General features: G+C 50.3%; 2 protein-coding genes across 2 annotated transcripts; one reads left to right on the top strand and one right to left on the bottom strand.

Moving 5' to 3' along the window:
* Nucleotides 1-8,589: 8,589 nt before the first annotated feature.
* On the top strand, nucleotides 8,590-10,737 carry ETH_00026580 (uncharacterized protein; the record flags this gene model as incomplete). The annotated part of the gene is made up of 1 exon (XM_013373737.1): nucleotides 8,590-10,737. The coding sequence occupies one exon, from the start codon at nucleotides 8,590-8,592 to the stop codon at nucleotides 10,735-10,737; it is 2,148 nt and encodes a 715-aa protein (XP_013229191.1).
* Nucleotides 10,738-11,612: 875 nt separating this feature from the next.
* ETH_00026575 (uncharacterized protein) lies at nucleotides 11,613-16,021 on the bottom strand (the record flags this gene model as incomplete). Its single annotated transcript, XM_013373736.1, has 7 exons — nucleotides 11,613-12,030; nucleotides 12,263-12,335; nucleotides 12,569-12,657; nucleotides 12,868-12,972; nucleotides 13,332-13,421; nucleotides 14,412-15,213; nucleotides 15,424-16,021. The coding sequence occupies 7 exons, from the start codon at nucleotides 16,019-16,021 to the stop codon at nucleotides 11,613-11,615; spliced, it is 2,175 nt and encodes a 724-aa protein (XP_013229190.1).
* Between the last annotated feature and the right edge of the window lie 639 nt (nucleotides 16,022-16,660).

Below are 16,660 nucleotides of genomic sequence, written 5' to 3'. Positions count from 1 at the left end.
TGGCTGCGGCTAGGAAGAATCGTACGCAGTCCTGGGTATGTATTGAAGGGAAGCGGTACAGTTTGGCATTGGCTCTGGTTGCTGGGCCACATGCAAAGGACCGTGTGCCATCTTATTCCCCCTGTCTAGTGGGCCTGGAATAGCCAACAAGGCTTCTTATTGGGACCGTGAAATGACTGAATTGGAGTACTTGCGTCAGTTTGCTGGTTGCTGTTCTATTCTTCCGTACTACGGTGTTCCAGTGGCACGTGTACCTTGCTGCGCATTTATCGGCTGCGGAAAGACTACGCTTTCGAGCGAAGGATCAAAAGAGGTAGCAGATGGACCCATGCTGTGAAGCTTTGGGAAGAAGAAAAGATGGAGGAGAGGGATGGAATCGTGATTCTCCCTCAAGTGTGTACAGGAATATGCAAGGCTTGGGATGAATTTTAGAACGTTGGGATGCTTCTATGTGTTGAAATAATCCTACAATTTCCCCCCAAAGAGTACGGACATAACGGCTATCGCTGAAGACCCCAGGCACCATGAATCTACGGTAGCCGCTCTCTCAATCGGCTGCCCCTACTTTCAGCCATTCTACTAACAGTAATGTATTTTTGCTCTCCCTGAGCTGACTAATAATTTTGGATCTTATGCTATTAAGGCTATTGCCTTTTGTTTGCAGCAAGAGAAATGTACAAAGCGCGTCCAGGCCGACCCTCACGCCACTTTATGGCAGAGCACTGGTTCGCAGAATTGCTTGTAGTTGGCATATTAGCAGAAACAGCTGTGGCGCTCTGGTCTCAATAATAAATTTTCGTGCAAACGCAGCACGTAGGAAGAGCCGGGACATGCTTTGAACGGTCCGACTACGGAAATTACTCAGGGTATCCCCGCTGGAGAAGAAAGTAGACAGAACATTGACAGCAAACAGTGAGCAGGAATGACATAGAAACTAGAGGATAGCTTGGCACTACAGAGCAATTGTAGCGTCTTGGGCATCATTTTGTGCAACTCATGAACGCCGACTGTGCTTGTGCTGCCACAAGTCGCTCTACAAATAATTGGGCACTTCTTAAGCCATATCCCTCTAGCAAAGTCATCTTGGCAACATACAGCCCAGCCCGTAAGGCCACGGGCCTTACTGTACTGCAAGTTTGGAATAAGTGTGGTTCGTGACGAGCCAAACGTTAGCAGACGTAAAATTGAGCAACTCGATGCAATCACGCCCGCTGTTGGCGTTGTTTCCATTAGCAGCCACTGTGCTGAGGCTTCGACTGCACTAGGTTCCAGCTGAGCAGGGTGCTGAAAAGCAAATGGGATTAAAAGTCATTCAATTGGAAATAAAGCGTGCACACAAACTTGACTGAAAGCACGAAGCTTTGCAGTCAAGGGGATATCTCAGAATCAGGAGCCTGAGAGGCACAATGAACCCCTCACGCCGCATCCTTCAGAGGCATTGTGCGCGTAAGTTACGTTTTCCTGCAAAGAGATCTCTCTTTCGAAAACTACCCGCCATTCGTTCCTCCGCAACTTCAGCATGGCCGCTTAAGTTGCGAAGGAACTTCCATCACACACGCAAAATCCACACATGAAGGCGTCGGTCCTTTGCACTCATGTACCAAGGAGCTGAACGAGGGCCCTCAATGCTTGCTCCGAGTGTGTCTCCATGAAATTGAACACGTTGTGTTCATCTCCGCAGAATCGACGGGCTGAAACTCCAATAGGCATGTAAGCAAGCCCACGATGCAGTTTGACAATGTGACGGGACGAACTGGAATCAGCCCACATGCGCACGGATGGCGCGTCCCTCGCTGACTCTCTAATATCCGCGCGTGGGCCTGATTCTTAACTGACTTACTAGAGACACGGGCCTGTAAACCCCATCCTCTACTCACGTTAAATGCAGGAAGCACAAGGTCAAACTACCTTTAATTCATGTGTTGCCAGAGGGTCGAACGCATCTAGTCGCATCTTGCTAATTTGGATGAGAGAGCAGGATGCCCTCGGCCTCAACTTTGTCGATGCTTTTATTACTGGGAAGAGCCCTCGGCAAAAGCTCTCGATTCACAACTCATTGGTGGAGCCACCAAAGATGGAGAACCTTTCCAGTTGCTTGTCACACCCCGCGAGCCACGCTAGATAAAGAAGCACTGCAGAAGTAATGCCGTAGGATAGGCCATCGTCGCAAGCAGTGCATCACAGCAGGCACTTCGAGGCCACTGCCCTGCTTTCGGTGTGACAACAAGCCCCACTTTCCCATATGAGCGATCGAGTTCGCGTAGGATTCCTAGTGACGAAGATGAGGGGCGTATTCCCTCATCTTCGTTGCCTAATGAACATGCCCATATCAAAGAAACGAACACTAAATCATGGAATAAAGGCTCGGAACTGTGGCGGAATCTCCTTTACGTGACTTAATACGCATAGCAGAATTAAATTTTAAGCTGCCACGGCAGCAAACAGCTCAAAGGGTGCTGTGCTGCAAATGCCTAAAACAGAGCTGCGGAGTGATGCCTGAGATCTGTGATCCAGCCGTCACAGCGGTCTTCTTTTGGACTCTGTGATGGTTTACAGTCTATAGTTAGTATTGATCAATGTGAGCATATGTGGCCAGACACGTAAGAGCGGGGCTGAGCTTAGCTCACCAACACTTCTTGCAAAATCCCACAACTGGTGCGCGCGCCAAAGGCCTGCCGGATGCAGCAAGCAGCCCTTTGGAATTAGAAGCGTAGAGATAGTAGCTTCTATTGCAGCTTGCTTCTTTTGGCTATATTCTTTTGCGCAAAAATGAGCACTAGCAGAGGTAAGCACAGCGACTTTAGGGTGTGGCACCAAGACTAGCAGCGAAGTTCCCCGAATTAGCTCTTGAAAGGCAAACGTGCCTCCGTCATCCGTAAAGTTGGCAGATAAGGGTGGTGAACTGTAAGAGCAATGGTGAGAGGCGCAGCGATGTCGTTTCCTCGTGAGGGCCTTCAAAAGCCGCTACGTGCATTTTTGCAGCTGTCTTCAAGCACTCGATTCACGTCCCGCAAAAAACAGGCTCATGGATGGGTACGACAGGGCATTGCGAGCAGGAAACTGACAGCAGTGGTGCAGTTGTGGATGGCTGAAGCAGTTTGGTAACTTGCGCACATGAAGAGTAGATGCCCTTCGCTGCCATTCGGTGGATCAGCTGCAGCGCAACAAAACCAACCAACGTCTACACAGGTCATACCAGAGAGCAGTACGTAACAGGACATTACTGTGGGACGGAGCTTTGTCGCCAGCACTGCTAAAATCAGCAGCAGAGTGCTTGGGCTGTAGCCAACTTGAGGCGTCCCTAGCAACACAAGGTATGCATGTGAGGTTGCGTGCTTATGACGACAAATTCCTGGAACAACCTGGAGTTGCTCGGCTTACACAGTGAAACCTTTGCGTTAAGTCGTTTTCTTCTCTTGCCAGGCCCCCCATGCAGCTTAGGCCGCTGGATGGTCAAGCCACCATGGTGCGGAACGCTGCACGATTCCTAATGCCGTTGGTTCTGTACTCTAACATTGTGCTCTGCACAGCAGATGAGAGCGCCTCATCATGCCCTTTCCCCACGGGAACAAACACTAGCTTTTACATGGGTGCGGTGTGCTCCATACCTTAGAAGCAAGCCTCAATCGTACTAAGCTGCCTCACATCACTTGGGTTTGTCTGAGTGACAGGTCACGTAAAGTCTGTCTGCAACATGGACCTCAGCCTAAGCAAGATGCGCGGAGTTAAAGGCTCTCCTGGAAAATTCACCCCCATAAAATCTGTTTCGCGTGATAAGTTCTCTATGCACATGTCGAACCAGCACTTCTACAACCATTTGTTCTGCATTTTTACTCGTAAATTAGGCGATACCGTGTAATGTATTAAAGTGTAGCTTCGAAAGTATACGAGATATGCATAATAGAAATCCAATGTCTTAGATAAATAAGCTCAGGTCTTTATTCCATGCCAAAAGTCTTTAACAAAGACTAACGTAAAAAGCATTAATGCACATGTGCTTGTTTGCGGGCGGCACCTAATTCACGTTCCACTGAGAGCACTGCCAAGAGCAGACTAATCTCGTAGACCGTTGCCAAAAGCAGGAGTTTAGGGACCACAACTCACAATTTACCTAAATGAGCGTCATGTTTACTGCTCAGTAGACACCAGAATGCGGAGACTACATTCTGTGCTGACTGCTGCCTGATTAACAAGCTGGTGCGTCTTCTTCGCAGGCTGTTGCATCGCATTCAAAGGGCGAGCTTAATCCCCCTTTTCAGCAAATGTTCTTTTCCCGTCTTAAGTTTCCTCGCGGCTGGGGAAAACAACGTGGGCCGCAACGATGGAAAAATATGTAGGAACGCGAGCAACAATTAGTAGGAATGGGTGCGGAACCAACTCCTAAGCAGAAAGGGCAAACCCTGCCACGAGGCCGCTTTCTCCCCAAAAGAGCAATTACGCATGCTTTCCCGTTTCGAATCTTGCATATTACTCTTGTTCTTTGTATATCTGACAGTGATGGTTTTCACTCCAGTATTTCTCAATGCTATTGAACTCTTCTTCCTCCTGCCTAACTGATGCATATTCCAATTTGTAATTTCATGCTGTCTCCCATTTTTTGGGTACCTCCAGGTCTATCTACTTCCTTATTCATTCTTATTTTTATTTATATATCTGCTTGGCATGTGTTTATTTAGCTTAGCTATAGGCCTAGTCTTTTTGTACATTTCCACGTGCTTTTGAAGTTTTGGCATACGCACATTTTCAATTTTTCATTCTTTTTGCTTTAGCTTCTCTTTGCTCCAAACTCTGTCAAAAGTTTTGGCTCGAAATATTTAATTTTACCATTCAATTCGCGAATTTTATCCAATATTGGTTTTCTTATTGTTTCTATTTGTATACTGGATATATATTTCCATTCCCTTGAATTCGGTTAATCCGTCAGATCTCGACATTCACACTAAATTGTACCTTCCCACTTGCTCCATTTGACTTCAGTTTTGTTGAGCTATATATGTTATTATGTTAGGACTAATTTAGTTCAATTTTCTCTTATTTCTTTCTTTTTCATTGCCTTTTTTCCCAATATTTCGTATGCTTGCTGAGGTCTTTATTTTTACCCATGCTTAGTGTACTATTCATTTCCACAGATTTGTTCAATGTGTCAGATCGTTTTTATAGGCGTATGATGCATAAATCATTGTCCATGTATGTAAGACGTGCTTGCGTGACCTTTATGTGCTTGCTCAGGGAGAACGTGTGAGAGTGCAGCAACACATTCACACTCTTTCCACCTCCTTTTTTGTATGTCCACGCCGCTGCTGTCAACGTGCGACTGCTGGCTTAATATAGTGAACGCAAAACCAATGATACCTCTAAAGAGTGAATCAGGCGTGGAATGGAGGAAGGGCAAAGGATGGACTAGTGAGCGTAGTGATGTACTTAGGGGAGCAGAGAGCACAACAGACTAAGGGAACTCATAGGTAGCGGGTGAATGGGACTCCGGGGCTACCTAGGTGTATCTGTACGTTGAATGCAGCCCCTGCAGCGTCGCCACAGGCAGAGGAATGCAAGGCAGCCAGTAATTTTCTCAGCACATTCCCACGTAGCGAGGTCTTCAGAAGCGTCCCGACACTTATCGAAGCACTGGCTAGCGTTGCCTCTCCCCACTGATCTGAGATATACTCGACTATGAAGTCGTTACTGGTTGGTAGGGTTCCGGGGGGTGACGTATATAAGGCAGCGGCGGCCTTTTTGACGATCAAACTAGGGTCTCTACGGCGGTGGGGCGCAAGCTAGGTGACGTGAAAGATGCCAGGGCTCGGAGACTGTTGCTGCTTGCAATGTGTCAAGCGAGATGCGACCGCCCCTGTGCACTCAGTGATGGTAAAAGGCGCTGGGTAGTGCAGCATGAGGCCCTGTCCACTGTAAGGATATGGCGTTGTGAGTGAGACCAAGATATCAGGCTACGTCGGCGTAGTCCATACCTACAAATATTCAGCAGTAGTTTGCGGCGCCGAGGCACTGACGTCCTTGTATCTCGTTGATTAGCACCTCTAGTCACGTACAAATAGCCTGTACGTTGCCCGCTGCCTTAGCGTAGTAGTTGGGAGAGTCAGAGTCTGTAACGTCTAATTTCGCAGCTTGCACGGAGTAGTTCCCGTCAGCGATCCATTCGCCGTCACTGCTAGAATCTCAGGCCTGGCTGCAAAGCTCATGAGTCTAGTTACACTAAAAGTCCCTTCATTACACACAAAATATACCTAGTTTTTGCACTGAATGTGCATAGTGCAATTTATACGGCATCCCTAGTCACTTTCATGTCGCACTGCACACCTTGGGGACGTGTCCGGGTGCAGACGAGAAGTGAATGTAGCTACAGCAAGTAGTACAGAGTGAAAACGAAAAATTGACTTGTAGCGCGCTTAAGTGCTAGAAAATCCCGAAACAGGTGTCCTACAGGAGTGTATACGAGTTGCTGCGGCCTTACGGTTTAGCTCTATGCTTTTTGTGGTATGGGATTTGTGGTGGGACTTCAATGCCCAGATGGGCCCATAAAGGTTCGAAATAAGTCCATTTTGTAAAGCAGTATTCATAAGGCAATAATTGGCAGAAAATTGCGCATGGCTCACTGAACCTTATGCAGAAACCAGTGTCTCGTCCAACAAGCTCCTGGTGGGGTTTCAGTCAAATGATGCAGCGGCTGTGAGAGCCCCTACGCTTCCTCCGCTTCCGCTTCAAGTTAAGACAACGGATATATGCATAGAAAAGATCGAAACAGTATTTAAAGGGAGCATAGCCTCCTAAGATTCTCGCCAAAGAGTAAGACAAAGACCAAGAGTCCCTTCGGATGTCCATCTCACTTACTCCTTCAACCCTCTCTGTGAATTTTCCTCGTGGGACATTCTTTTTCCTAGCTTGTGTTTTTGCCCTAGCCCGCTCACTTGATTTCGACTCACGTAGGATCCGTGCTGCGTCCAGTGGTGCTCAGGACCCCGAAACCTCTTTCAATAGAACCTAGCATCATAGGGGGCTGCCGCAAAATATTCAGTAAGATCTGCGACGGGGCATTGGAGAATTGAAGTGGACCTTCCTTAAGCAACAAAAGATCTACACAACTAAAACATAAGAAGGAAGCAGGGGAGTACATGGTACATGTAGTGAGTTAGGCCCAGCTTAGCCCCCTCCATATTCCTCCTAGCCTGCTACATAGGAACACATTTGCCTCTAGACGGTTAAAACGCCGAGTAGCGGCTTGAAGAAAAACACTGTTGTTGTCATTCCTGTATCCTAGCTTTTCCAAGGAGAACTCTCACCTCTGTGTGTGCGTGTCGCTCCTGGCAGCATCTACGAAATGGCTACCACTATCCCTGGCCTAGTTGTGGAGCACCGTAAAGCTGGTCTGTTAGAAGAACCAGTTCTTTCTAAATGAAACAATTCAACTTGCACTTCATCCTTACGATAACAATTTTCACAAGCTCTGAAGGTTGTCTCTGCACAGCATTGTAGTACTGTGCTACGCAGAAAGAGTAATCGATTGGAGGAATGAGGTGTCTCACGCAGTAACTTACAGGGTTGAAAAAGGGAAAAAATGGGATTCAGAATACGAAAACAAAGACGCAGGCCATCAAAAGGATTATCCCGAGATGCGACTAATTGCCAAAGCAAGCAGTGCTCCAGAGGCACGCACTACAGAGCATAGTAATTAGATGCACACCAAATTTCAACTAGGATTCCAATCGCATGCGTAGTTTATATATCAGGCCTTCCTGTGTTATCACCACTCATCACTGAGAATCTTCCTGTAGAAGGTCCCCTTCGTCGATACCAGTCTAATGAGCAGCGGCTCTTGCAAGCAGGTGATATTCATAGTTGTCTAGTGCCAGATCTGCCACCAACTTGAATTTAAAGGAGGCAGTGCAATTTGCTTTATCCAGTTATAATATTCATGTTAATAGCAAACTTTTGTGGTGCCCTTATTTATCATGTGGCTGGGTCGCGTGAGCTAGTTGCTGTTGGTGTGGGATCCCCATAGATGGATCAGGTGGATCTACATTAGCATGCTAGTGATGCTCTTCAACTCTCTTGGTTTGCTGAAAGGCTGTAATTCTACGGCCGATTTCTAGTTCAGCTCTCGTTTACTTTGCGTTGTCATTTTACTAAGCATCTTTGGGCCGAAGTACTTCATGTTTATAGGTACCGTTTGACTGCTGTACTGATCCCTGCGCCTTCTTGAGGTGCCCTTCTCCTTAGAGCCTCTTCTTTGGCGTCCCTCTTCTTGGGGCTTCCTCTTCGGCGTTCTCTACAGACTTCTATGGCTTTGTGTAGCGCATTTTGGGGATGCTATGACATTTCGAGTTGCGGCCCTTTCCCGAATCAGTTTTACACGGGCGTTAATTAACGCCGCTGCGGGGACATTCTCTGGAGCCCGCTTACTTGTTCTTGAGAGTCCTATACAACCGTGTGAGGTATGTATTGTGTAAGGGGGGTCGATGAAAGTAGGGCGCAGGCACTTCAAAACTACTGTCTCTGTATGAGCTGATTGTGGGCCAATGACTGCAGTTGCAGCAGCAGCAGGTGTTGCAGCTGTTGCTGTGCCTCTAAACCGGCATGTCGTTTAATAGTTCCGACGCCAGTAAGCCAGTAGACGATGCGTGGAGGCGTTGGGAGCCCCCCAGTACGGACGCAAGCCTTGGGGCCCGCGGCCTGCCGCAGGAGGTCAAGGGCGGACCCACTTGCAGCAACTTTGTGCCGTCCCACACTGACTCCCTGCAGTTGGCTATGTCTGATCTGACAGAGAGACCCGGTAACGTCTCCCAGGCGGGTGACGGTGGTCTTCTGGATGTTCGTCCTTCTCCAACGGTGACCCGGCGGAGCGTCTCAGTTGCCATCATTACAATGGTCACCATAGGACTCATTGCGGCTCTCTTTCGGGACTTCAAAAGCAATTACAGTGTACACAGCACCCCAGGAAGCCCTAGATTTAGGCAATATCTGCACAAACGCTGGCGTGGCAGCTTGGGAGTTGTGGATGAGCCCCTTCCAGCGGTTGAGACCGAGGGAACCAGAGACCCTCGGGATTGGATGAAAACGTTTTTCGCTTCACGTGAAGACCCCCAAGGGTCGACAGTCGACTTGAAAGACAACCCTCTGCCCTTTCTTTCTGAGGCAGTCGGGGCCCAAGAGCTTCGAGTGCACCTGCAGCGCACGGCGGCCCTGCTGCCTGCGGCGGAGCGCCTAGCATCAATTGTCGATACAGCAGAGGCGTCTTTGCTCTTTCGGGAGCTGAAGGAGCTTGTAATGAAAGCAGCATCTCCTCAGGAATTGAACCAGGTGGGCCACCGGACGACAGCGGAAAGAAAAGAGGAGCAGCTCGGTGCCGTAAAACGGGGCCTTCGCTCGGCTTCAAGCGCGCTGAAGCAGTTGCTGGACGTAGCGGAGGAGAAAGCCTGGACAATATCCCAGAAGGTTGTGCCGTTACCTCGACTAGCGTGTCTGCCAGAGACCCACATAACTTTATTGTGGGGTTCCGGAAGTGCAGGCCTCGTTAGTGCCGTCAAGACCTACCTGCGGTCCCTTGTTGAAACCGCCGAAATCGAAGCACGTCGCGCGAAGTGGGCATACCGCGAGCTAAGTCGGCACCAGAAAGGCAGGACAGAGGCGAGTGTGGAGACTATAGTGGGAATGAGCAGCCGACTCGAGGACATTTACACAGCATGGGCCTTACGCCAAAACGCTGCCCACTTGGTTGCTCTGCTGCAGCACAACGTGTTTCTTTTATGCAAAGCGGCAGCCTGCGCTTCTGCCAACAACAGGAAACGCTTGGTTGAGACCTTGCAAAGGTCGCACGAGGTTGCCCTGTCGGTACTGCAGGAGATTGTGCACAGCAAAGGGTACTTGCCGCACGTCCCGGAGGACGAGATGGAGGCGGAGCAGCAGGAAGTGAAGGAGCTGTTGCAACAGAACGTAGATACTCTCCGTGCACTTGAAGGAAGCGTCACAATAGAAGCCGTAACGGCTGCAAGTGATCGACTGAACGCCATAGATGAACATTTGACGAGGCTGTCCCGGGGCTTCCAAAAAAAGGCCAAGCACATAAGAGACCTCTCCAAGCAGTGCCAGGATGCGTTGCCCAGGCTAAGGGCAGCGAATCTCGAGAACGTAGTGGCAGCAAGAACACAAGCGCTGGCGAACGCAAATATTGCTGAGCTGCTATATGAGAAGGCGCGCAAACGCGTAGACAGACGCGCCGAGGGCCTCCTTGGAAAGGGCGGAGGGGAGAGCATCACCAGCATCAACGGCGTCCTGTCGCAGCAGCTGCTGGAGAGACTAAGCGCCGAGAAGCGGAGGGCAGCAGACGGCGCAGCGGCAGCCAACAGCTTCGTGGACGGCGCGCAGTTTGCTGAGGATTTTAGCTCGATTTTCGATCTTGTCGACATCTCTGATGCGGCGGCGGCAAAGGCATACAAGGCAGCGGCACAGTCGACATTAGCGTTTGCGGAGTTCACCACTTTGTATTCTCTTGAAATACACTTGAGAGAAAGTATAGACCTATGGGCAGATGCCTCTGCCCACATACTGCACAGCGGGCCCTCCGTTCGCCGTCGTTATGAGGATCTGAAGGCGCAGTTCGCCGACTGGCAGTTTGCCGCCAAGGAGGCGAGGGACATCTCCAGCATTGCCATGGCTGCGGCGGAGATGCGTTCAATCGTCCACCACCTGGAGCAGCTTGTGGACATGGAGACCGCGCTTCTATAGAGGCGGCCGCTGCTGCTGTGCTGCAGGTGCACCGTTTCTTCCGCTTCTGCTGCTGTTGCGGGGGCAGAATGCCACAGGAGATATAGGACAAAGCAGGGGAGGCTGATCCAGAGACCGGACAGAACACGCAAGGACCCTTGTTCCAAAGCGTGGCCTTTGATCCTTTGAGGAAAACCCGCAGCTGCAGACCTCGGGAGGCAATTGCAGTTACGCTTGCGGGACTTGCATTGCTGTGTGTTATCGAGCCGTTGTGCTATTTTGGCCCACGCCTTCAGCTACTTACTACATACAGGGGGAATGTCACCCTGTAGGGTTCATTGGACGTCCTCTCAGCCAACGCTAGTGCCCCAGTGGCAGCAGAAGCACTTATACGGAAAAATGGGTGGCTCCGCGTTGCCCAGTGGATTGAGGCAGAGGCCCGGAGTGACACGTGCCCTAAGTGAGTTGCTTCAGCGGGCCCTATGCAACTGCTGTAGACAGCACTATACTTGTCTGAAGACACTGTTCGCTCTTTCGGGCGCTTGCTAATAATGTGTTCTGTCAATGGTGGCGTTCACTATGGTAGTGTATCGTAAAGTTTTGTTTCGTCACGTGTACGTTTTCACGTAATACCCCTGCTTGTCCCACCAACGTGTGCCTGCTAACAATTCAGAATTTCTTCTCACATGGCCTAAGCAAACATATGAGTACTCTGTTCTTTATCAGCCGACCTTACGCAATGCCTCCACTCTTGGCAGACAAACCCTTCCTTGGCCCTGGGGCCTCAGCATGCAAGTACGCACAAGTGCATAATGCAGTTCTAAATAAAATAACTAAGACCTGAAGCCATCACTAACAAAGATGCCGCTTCGGGTTCTGAACCGTTTCCGAATTTGTTAAGGTGGGCACAGCGAGCACAGCACATCAAGTGTCACAGGGTGAATGCCTTGCATCCGCAGCCACTGGTCGGCCAGCTTTGCAAACGAGTCTGGGGCCCTTTCCTTCACAGCTCTAGGAGGCCTACGTCGATGGCGCTTGGCGCTGTCTTTCCCTCCAGATACTGCCGCTTCGGTCAGTTGTGCCGTGGTTGGCAATGTAACTGGTGCTGCTGCTGCATCACCTGCTTTATCCAAAAAGGGGATGTCTCCTTGAATGCTCCTGTCACCAGAGGACCCCCAGTGAAGCCTGTCTGGTGGCGCTGCTGTGGGACACTTTGGGGGCTGCCGTGAGACGTCTAGCTCCATCCTAGGGCGCTCAGCCCTCTCAAGCCAGCGGAAGCGGCAGCTCTGCACGTCGAGGTCTCCCACCTTGAAACTGTGAGACCAAACAACCAAAACTGCAGACAGTACATTTACAGGAGTACCCTTTATGTAAGTCGATACAGGAAATCTGCATGTTTCTTAGTAGAAGAGGGTAGGTCTATATGGCAGCTGCGCCGAACTGGGAACACGAGATATACGACCCGTCGAAACTTGAATATTCACGCACAGCCATTGACGTAAACACGATTTGATAGGCGAGCCAACGCGCGCGGACAAATGCGTACTGTCTTATACAGGGCTCCTTCATGCCCTCCACTCCGAACTCCGCGGGATCCACCACGCCCACCACAATGCCTTCTGCAGTAAAATGTGCACGCAGCAGCCACCCTACTGCCATAAAGCCTGCCGACGCAGCTACGTACACACGGAAAAAAGCAGTTTGCAAGCGGTGTCAAGTACACTCAAGCGGGTCCGCCTGGACTGCAGCGCCAAGTGCCCAACTGGAAAAGAGGGCGACAAAGGGGCAGACACAACACGAAAACAAAAGGCGAAGACGGCGTTATGCCCCAGGAAAAGTGTTGCGAGCAGACCACTGCTTTGAACTTCTCCGTTTGGAAGGAGCAACAGAAACGTGTCGATGTGTTGCTGGCCTTCGTTCTTCTCGTCTATCGGAAAGCGTCTGGAGACACATTCAAAAACAGGCATACACAGCTTAAGGATTACGTCGACCTGTGGAAACCCCTTTGCCTTCTTTGTATCGGTTCTCGCTCTCAGCACCCAATATAGCACACCACTGTGTTTTTCTATGGATTCTCTGCAGCTCATATGCGCTCTGACTATTTTAGGGTTTGCTTCTCAATTTAGGTCTAATGACGGCAGGGAAACTGACGCAATACGCTCATCCCTCCAAGACAGAGCGAGTGGATTTGTCCCTCCAATATGAGGCGCTAATTTGTGCTGGAAGTAGAAACCGTCCGGTGGATAGAGAAAGGGTCTGGAAAGAGAAGCAGCAGCAACAACGCGCAACAACAAAGCTACAAACGCCCACAAACACAAGGCGACCACAATAGATCCACCTGTCTAAAACCCAGAAAACGACGGGCAGATTAAGCCACGAAGGAGCAAACAAAAATAATGGGATAAACAAGAAATACCGACGAAGCAGCACTTGCCCACAGCAGCGACGGAGTTCTGCATACGTTTCTGATGGGCCCATCAGCAGATGGCTCCAGCGCCAATAGACATCAAAGCGAATGATGGCATAAATTGAACAAAAAATAACAAAGATGCAGCCAAGCGAATTTCGCAGTCAGTCAGTTTCTGGCCGCAATTCGTCGCTAAGAGGCGTCTCACCCTGAGAAGAGACATTGCAGCTCAGAAGCCGCAGCATCCACGAAGGGAAGCAGTTGCAGCGGGGCAAACGCGCCTGGAGACTCATCAATCCTGCGCCACAGAACCGACCACACGCAAAAGATCACGCCGCATGCCATTACACGGTCAACAGTAGGAACGTTTCACCTACAAGCTGCTCCATGTTTCAAGGTCTGCTCAAGACTATTCTCTTCCCTACAGTGCTACAAATTTGCAGCCAACTCAGCCACATACTATTCCCCGACAGAAGCATACAGCAACACTTCGGCCGCCGTATCTGTTTAGATGTATGTGCGCGTGTGCATGAACTGTACGCTTAGGCATACATATTGTGCACGTACGCTTTCCACGGCACGCTGTGACGAACCAATGCTTACAAGCGCTTATAACAGGTGTGCATGTGTACACGTACTAAATGTGACTGCAGAGAAATGGTAATGCACACGCATGCATATACCGACACGCTTGCAAACACTCGCTATTGGAATGCAGGAAACCCACAGGTTCATGGTTCTCCCTTTCTGCGAGTTGTTCTATGCATTTCCGTCTATTTGCAAATACATCTGACATAATCTTCCTCCGCAAAACACATATTTGCAATGTGAGAAGCAAATGCCTTCGAGCAAATACGCACCCGCGAAGCAGATACATCAACTTCATACATCCCACCGCATATTCACTTGGGAACACTTACCTGAGCAAACGCACATAATTAAACGCGTAAATATACCTAGAGGTACACACAACTACGTAGTGACCCACATGTACATGTCGCACAAAATGTAACACTCGCTTATACTCGTTGAGGCGAGTGCAGATTTGTTTATATATTCATGCATATATGCACGCGGGAGCGCATGCCTACACGGAAACCCCTGTAAATCTGTCGGCGCTTGCATACTTATGAGTACACATGCAAATGCACATACATGCATGTAAGTAACTAAACAAACGCGCACGCATGCCCTTGCAACAGCACACATCTACGTGTGCAAATCACAACGGTTTCTAGACTGATGAGTCACATCAAGAGCTTAGGGATTAGGGTTCCGGTAAGCGCGCCTGCTCTTGAGAAAGAAATGCCGACATTCAAACTCGCAATGGCCAAGCATCAGGCCCCCGAGAAACAAAACATCCACCACAAACAGCACCTGCCACAACGGGTCCTCAGCACCGACAGTCCCGCCTTCTGCGAATGCTGCAGCACCTTGTGCTCCTGCAGCTGCGCCTTCAGCCTCCCCGTAACGCCTGCAGAAGTACTGCATATTAGCTAGGGTGTATGGGCACAAAATGCACTCCAAAAGTGTCAGACCTTTTGACAAGATCCCCAAAGGCAGATACATCAGCGGTAGTTCTTGTTGCTGCTGCACCCTCCGCCCCTGCTGCAGGTGTCGCTCCTCATCCTTAGGCTGCTGGTTGCCCAAAGTGAGTTTGTCTACTTGCCGCAAATCGGCACTACGACTGAAACTGTGGCAGCCCGCAGGCTCTGTCACTGCGCCGCCCGTTGCCTCTTCAACTAAACCGTAGAGTGCAACATCGAATTGCCGCGATAGCTCCAACAGCAACCTCTGCTTTTCCTCTGGGTGGATGCAGCTATACACCTCTTTTTCTAGCTCCTCCATCAGCCTGTGCTTCTCCAATGGAAGACTATGCACGTGCTCCCGCTTTTGCACCAGCTGCGAGAAAAGCGTCGCCGATCCGCTTATACTCTCGCTCCCTGCTGCTCCTATCGTCACCTGCGCCTTACTGCTGCATTGCACGCGCAGAAGTGGCCTCCCATTCTTACCGAACAAAAACCCGCGACCGTTGCGCAACAAGAGCAAACAACTCCGCCCCTCAGGACGCAAAGCCACCATGTACTCGCCTGTAGACAGTGGACACACGCAGAAAAAGAAATAGTAACAACTGCAGCAACAGTTGCAGAGCTTGGCCACCTGCCAGGATTGAAGGCACTAGCAACCTGTTATCGTGTCCGTCCATACAGAGCTGTATGTTGAAGTTATAGCAGCAGCTGCGTCCCAAAAAAGCCGACAGCAGCCAGCGGCAAAGCCTCACAACAGTTGCATAACCCTACCTGACTTGAGTTCCTCCGGAGCCTCGTAAATTGCTTGTGGGTGGTTAATCAGCTGCTGCAATGGGCGGCTGTCCATGTTGTCAAGAGAAGCCCTCATACGGTCATCCCTAACCGTGCCATGCACAGCTCTGGTCCGGTGCTGTGCCACGTCTGCATCTTCTACATGCTGCTGCAGGTACAAGAGCTCTTCCTGTTGCCGCAGTTCTCTCTCTGCCTCTGCGCGCAGCTGTCGGAGCAGCTCGCCCCGAGCCTCGGACCGCAGCAGATTGTTGAGCTTCAGCCGCTGCCGTCGCACCTCCTCAGATGTCGGGTGACTCTTGAATGAGGCCTGCCGAATCGCATAGACTTGGCTGGGGCAGTTGCTTCCCCAGCTACTGCTACCACTGTTCCTGCGGCCGCTGCTATTCTTGCTGCAGCTGCTGCTGCCGTTGACGGTGAAGCTGCTGATCACAATGCCTTGTTCCCTGTGCTCTCGCTGCACCAGGACATCCTGCTCGTCTGCTGGAAGTGCCGTAGGGGCGACCTCTGGGTCGCCATGAAGAGCCCTTTCCCCCGCTGCTGCTTCTGCAGTGAGGCAAGTGGGGGTTGCCGGCTGCATCTTTCAACCTTGTTTCAGCAGCGAAGTACAAGAGCTTCTTAGTACACTGTACAGAAGCAACAAGAGGATGCCTTGCGAAACACCCAAACCTTCTTCGCCTCTGACAGCGCAACACCAACGCCCTATAGCGAAACGAAGTGAAACGAAGTAGCCCGCTGGAGCAGCAGTAGCTGGGTTGCGGTGGTGTTACCTCATACCTGTTGAGGGCACCAGATATTTAATGTTACCTCTCCATTATATATAAGTTAAATGCGCGAAAGGCACTACACTCTAGAGGCAGCTGCTCGAATCCCATCCATAAAACAAGTCGCAGCCGTTGCATGTTACCCAGCAGCCCCTGCGGCTGCTGCTGTGGCTGCAACATGGAAAATGCAGAGATGCGTTGCACTACGGGTTGTTACTCATCGATGCAGAAGACGCTTGCGTACCTTGCTTTTCTCGGCATTGCAGGGAGAGAGCGTCCTGCTACAGGGAGCCGCAGCAGTCAAGTATCCGCGGAGGGCTCTGTTGACTGATTCTGGGGGGCTCTTGGTAGAAGCAGGAGCAAATCTGGTGTTTGCCTGTCCATATATTTCATATCTTTCTCTGCAGCGACTTTGCCGCCGTGGCGTTGGCGTTTTTCAGACGACAAACCGTGCT

The sequence above is a fragment of the Eimeria tenella genome, genomic scaffold (assembly GCF_000499545.2).
Source record: "Eimeria tenella Houghton genomic scaffold, Eth_scaff17, whole genome shotgun sequence".
Lineage (NCBI taxonomy): Eukaryota > Apicomplexa > Conoidasida > Eucoccidiorida > Eimeriidae > Eimeria > Eimeria tenella.
The sequence above is the reverse complement of the archived record's forward strand: the minus strand, read 5'-3'. Positions and strand labels throughout refer to the sequence as shown.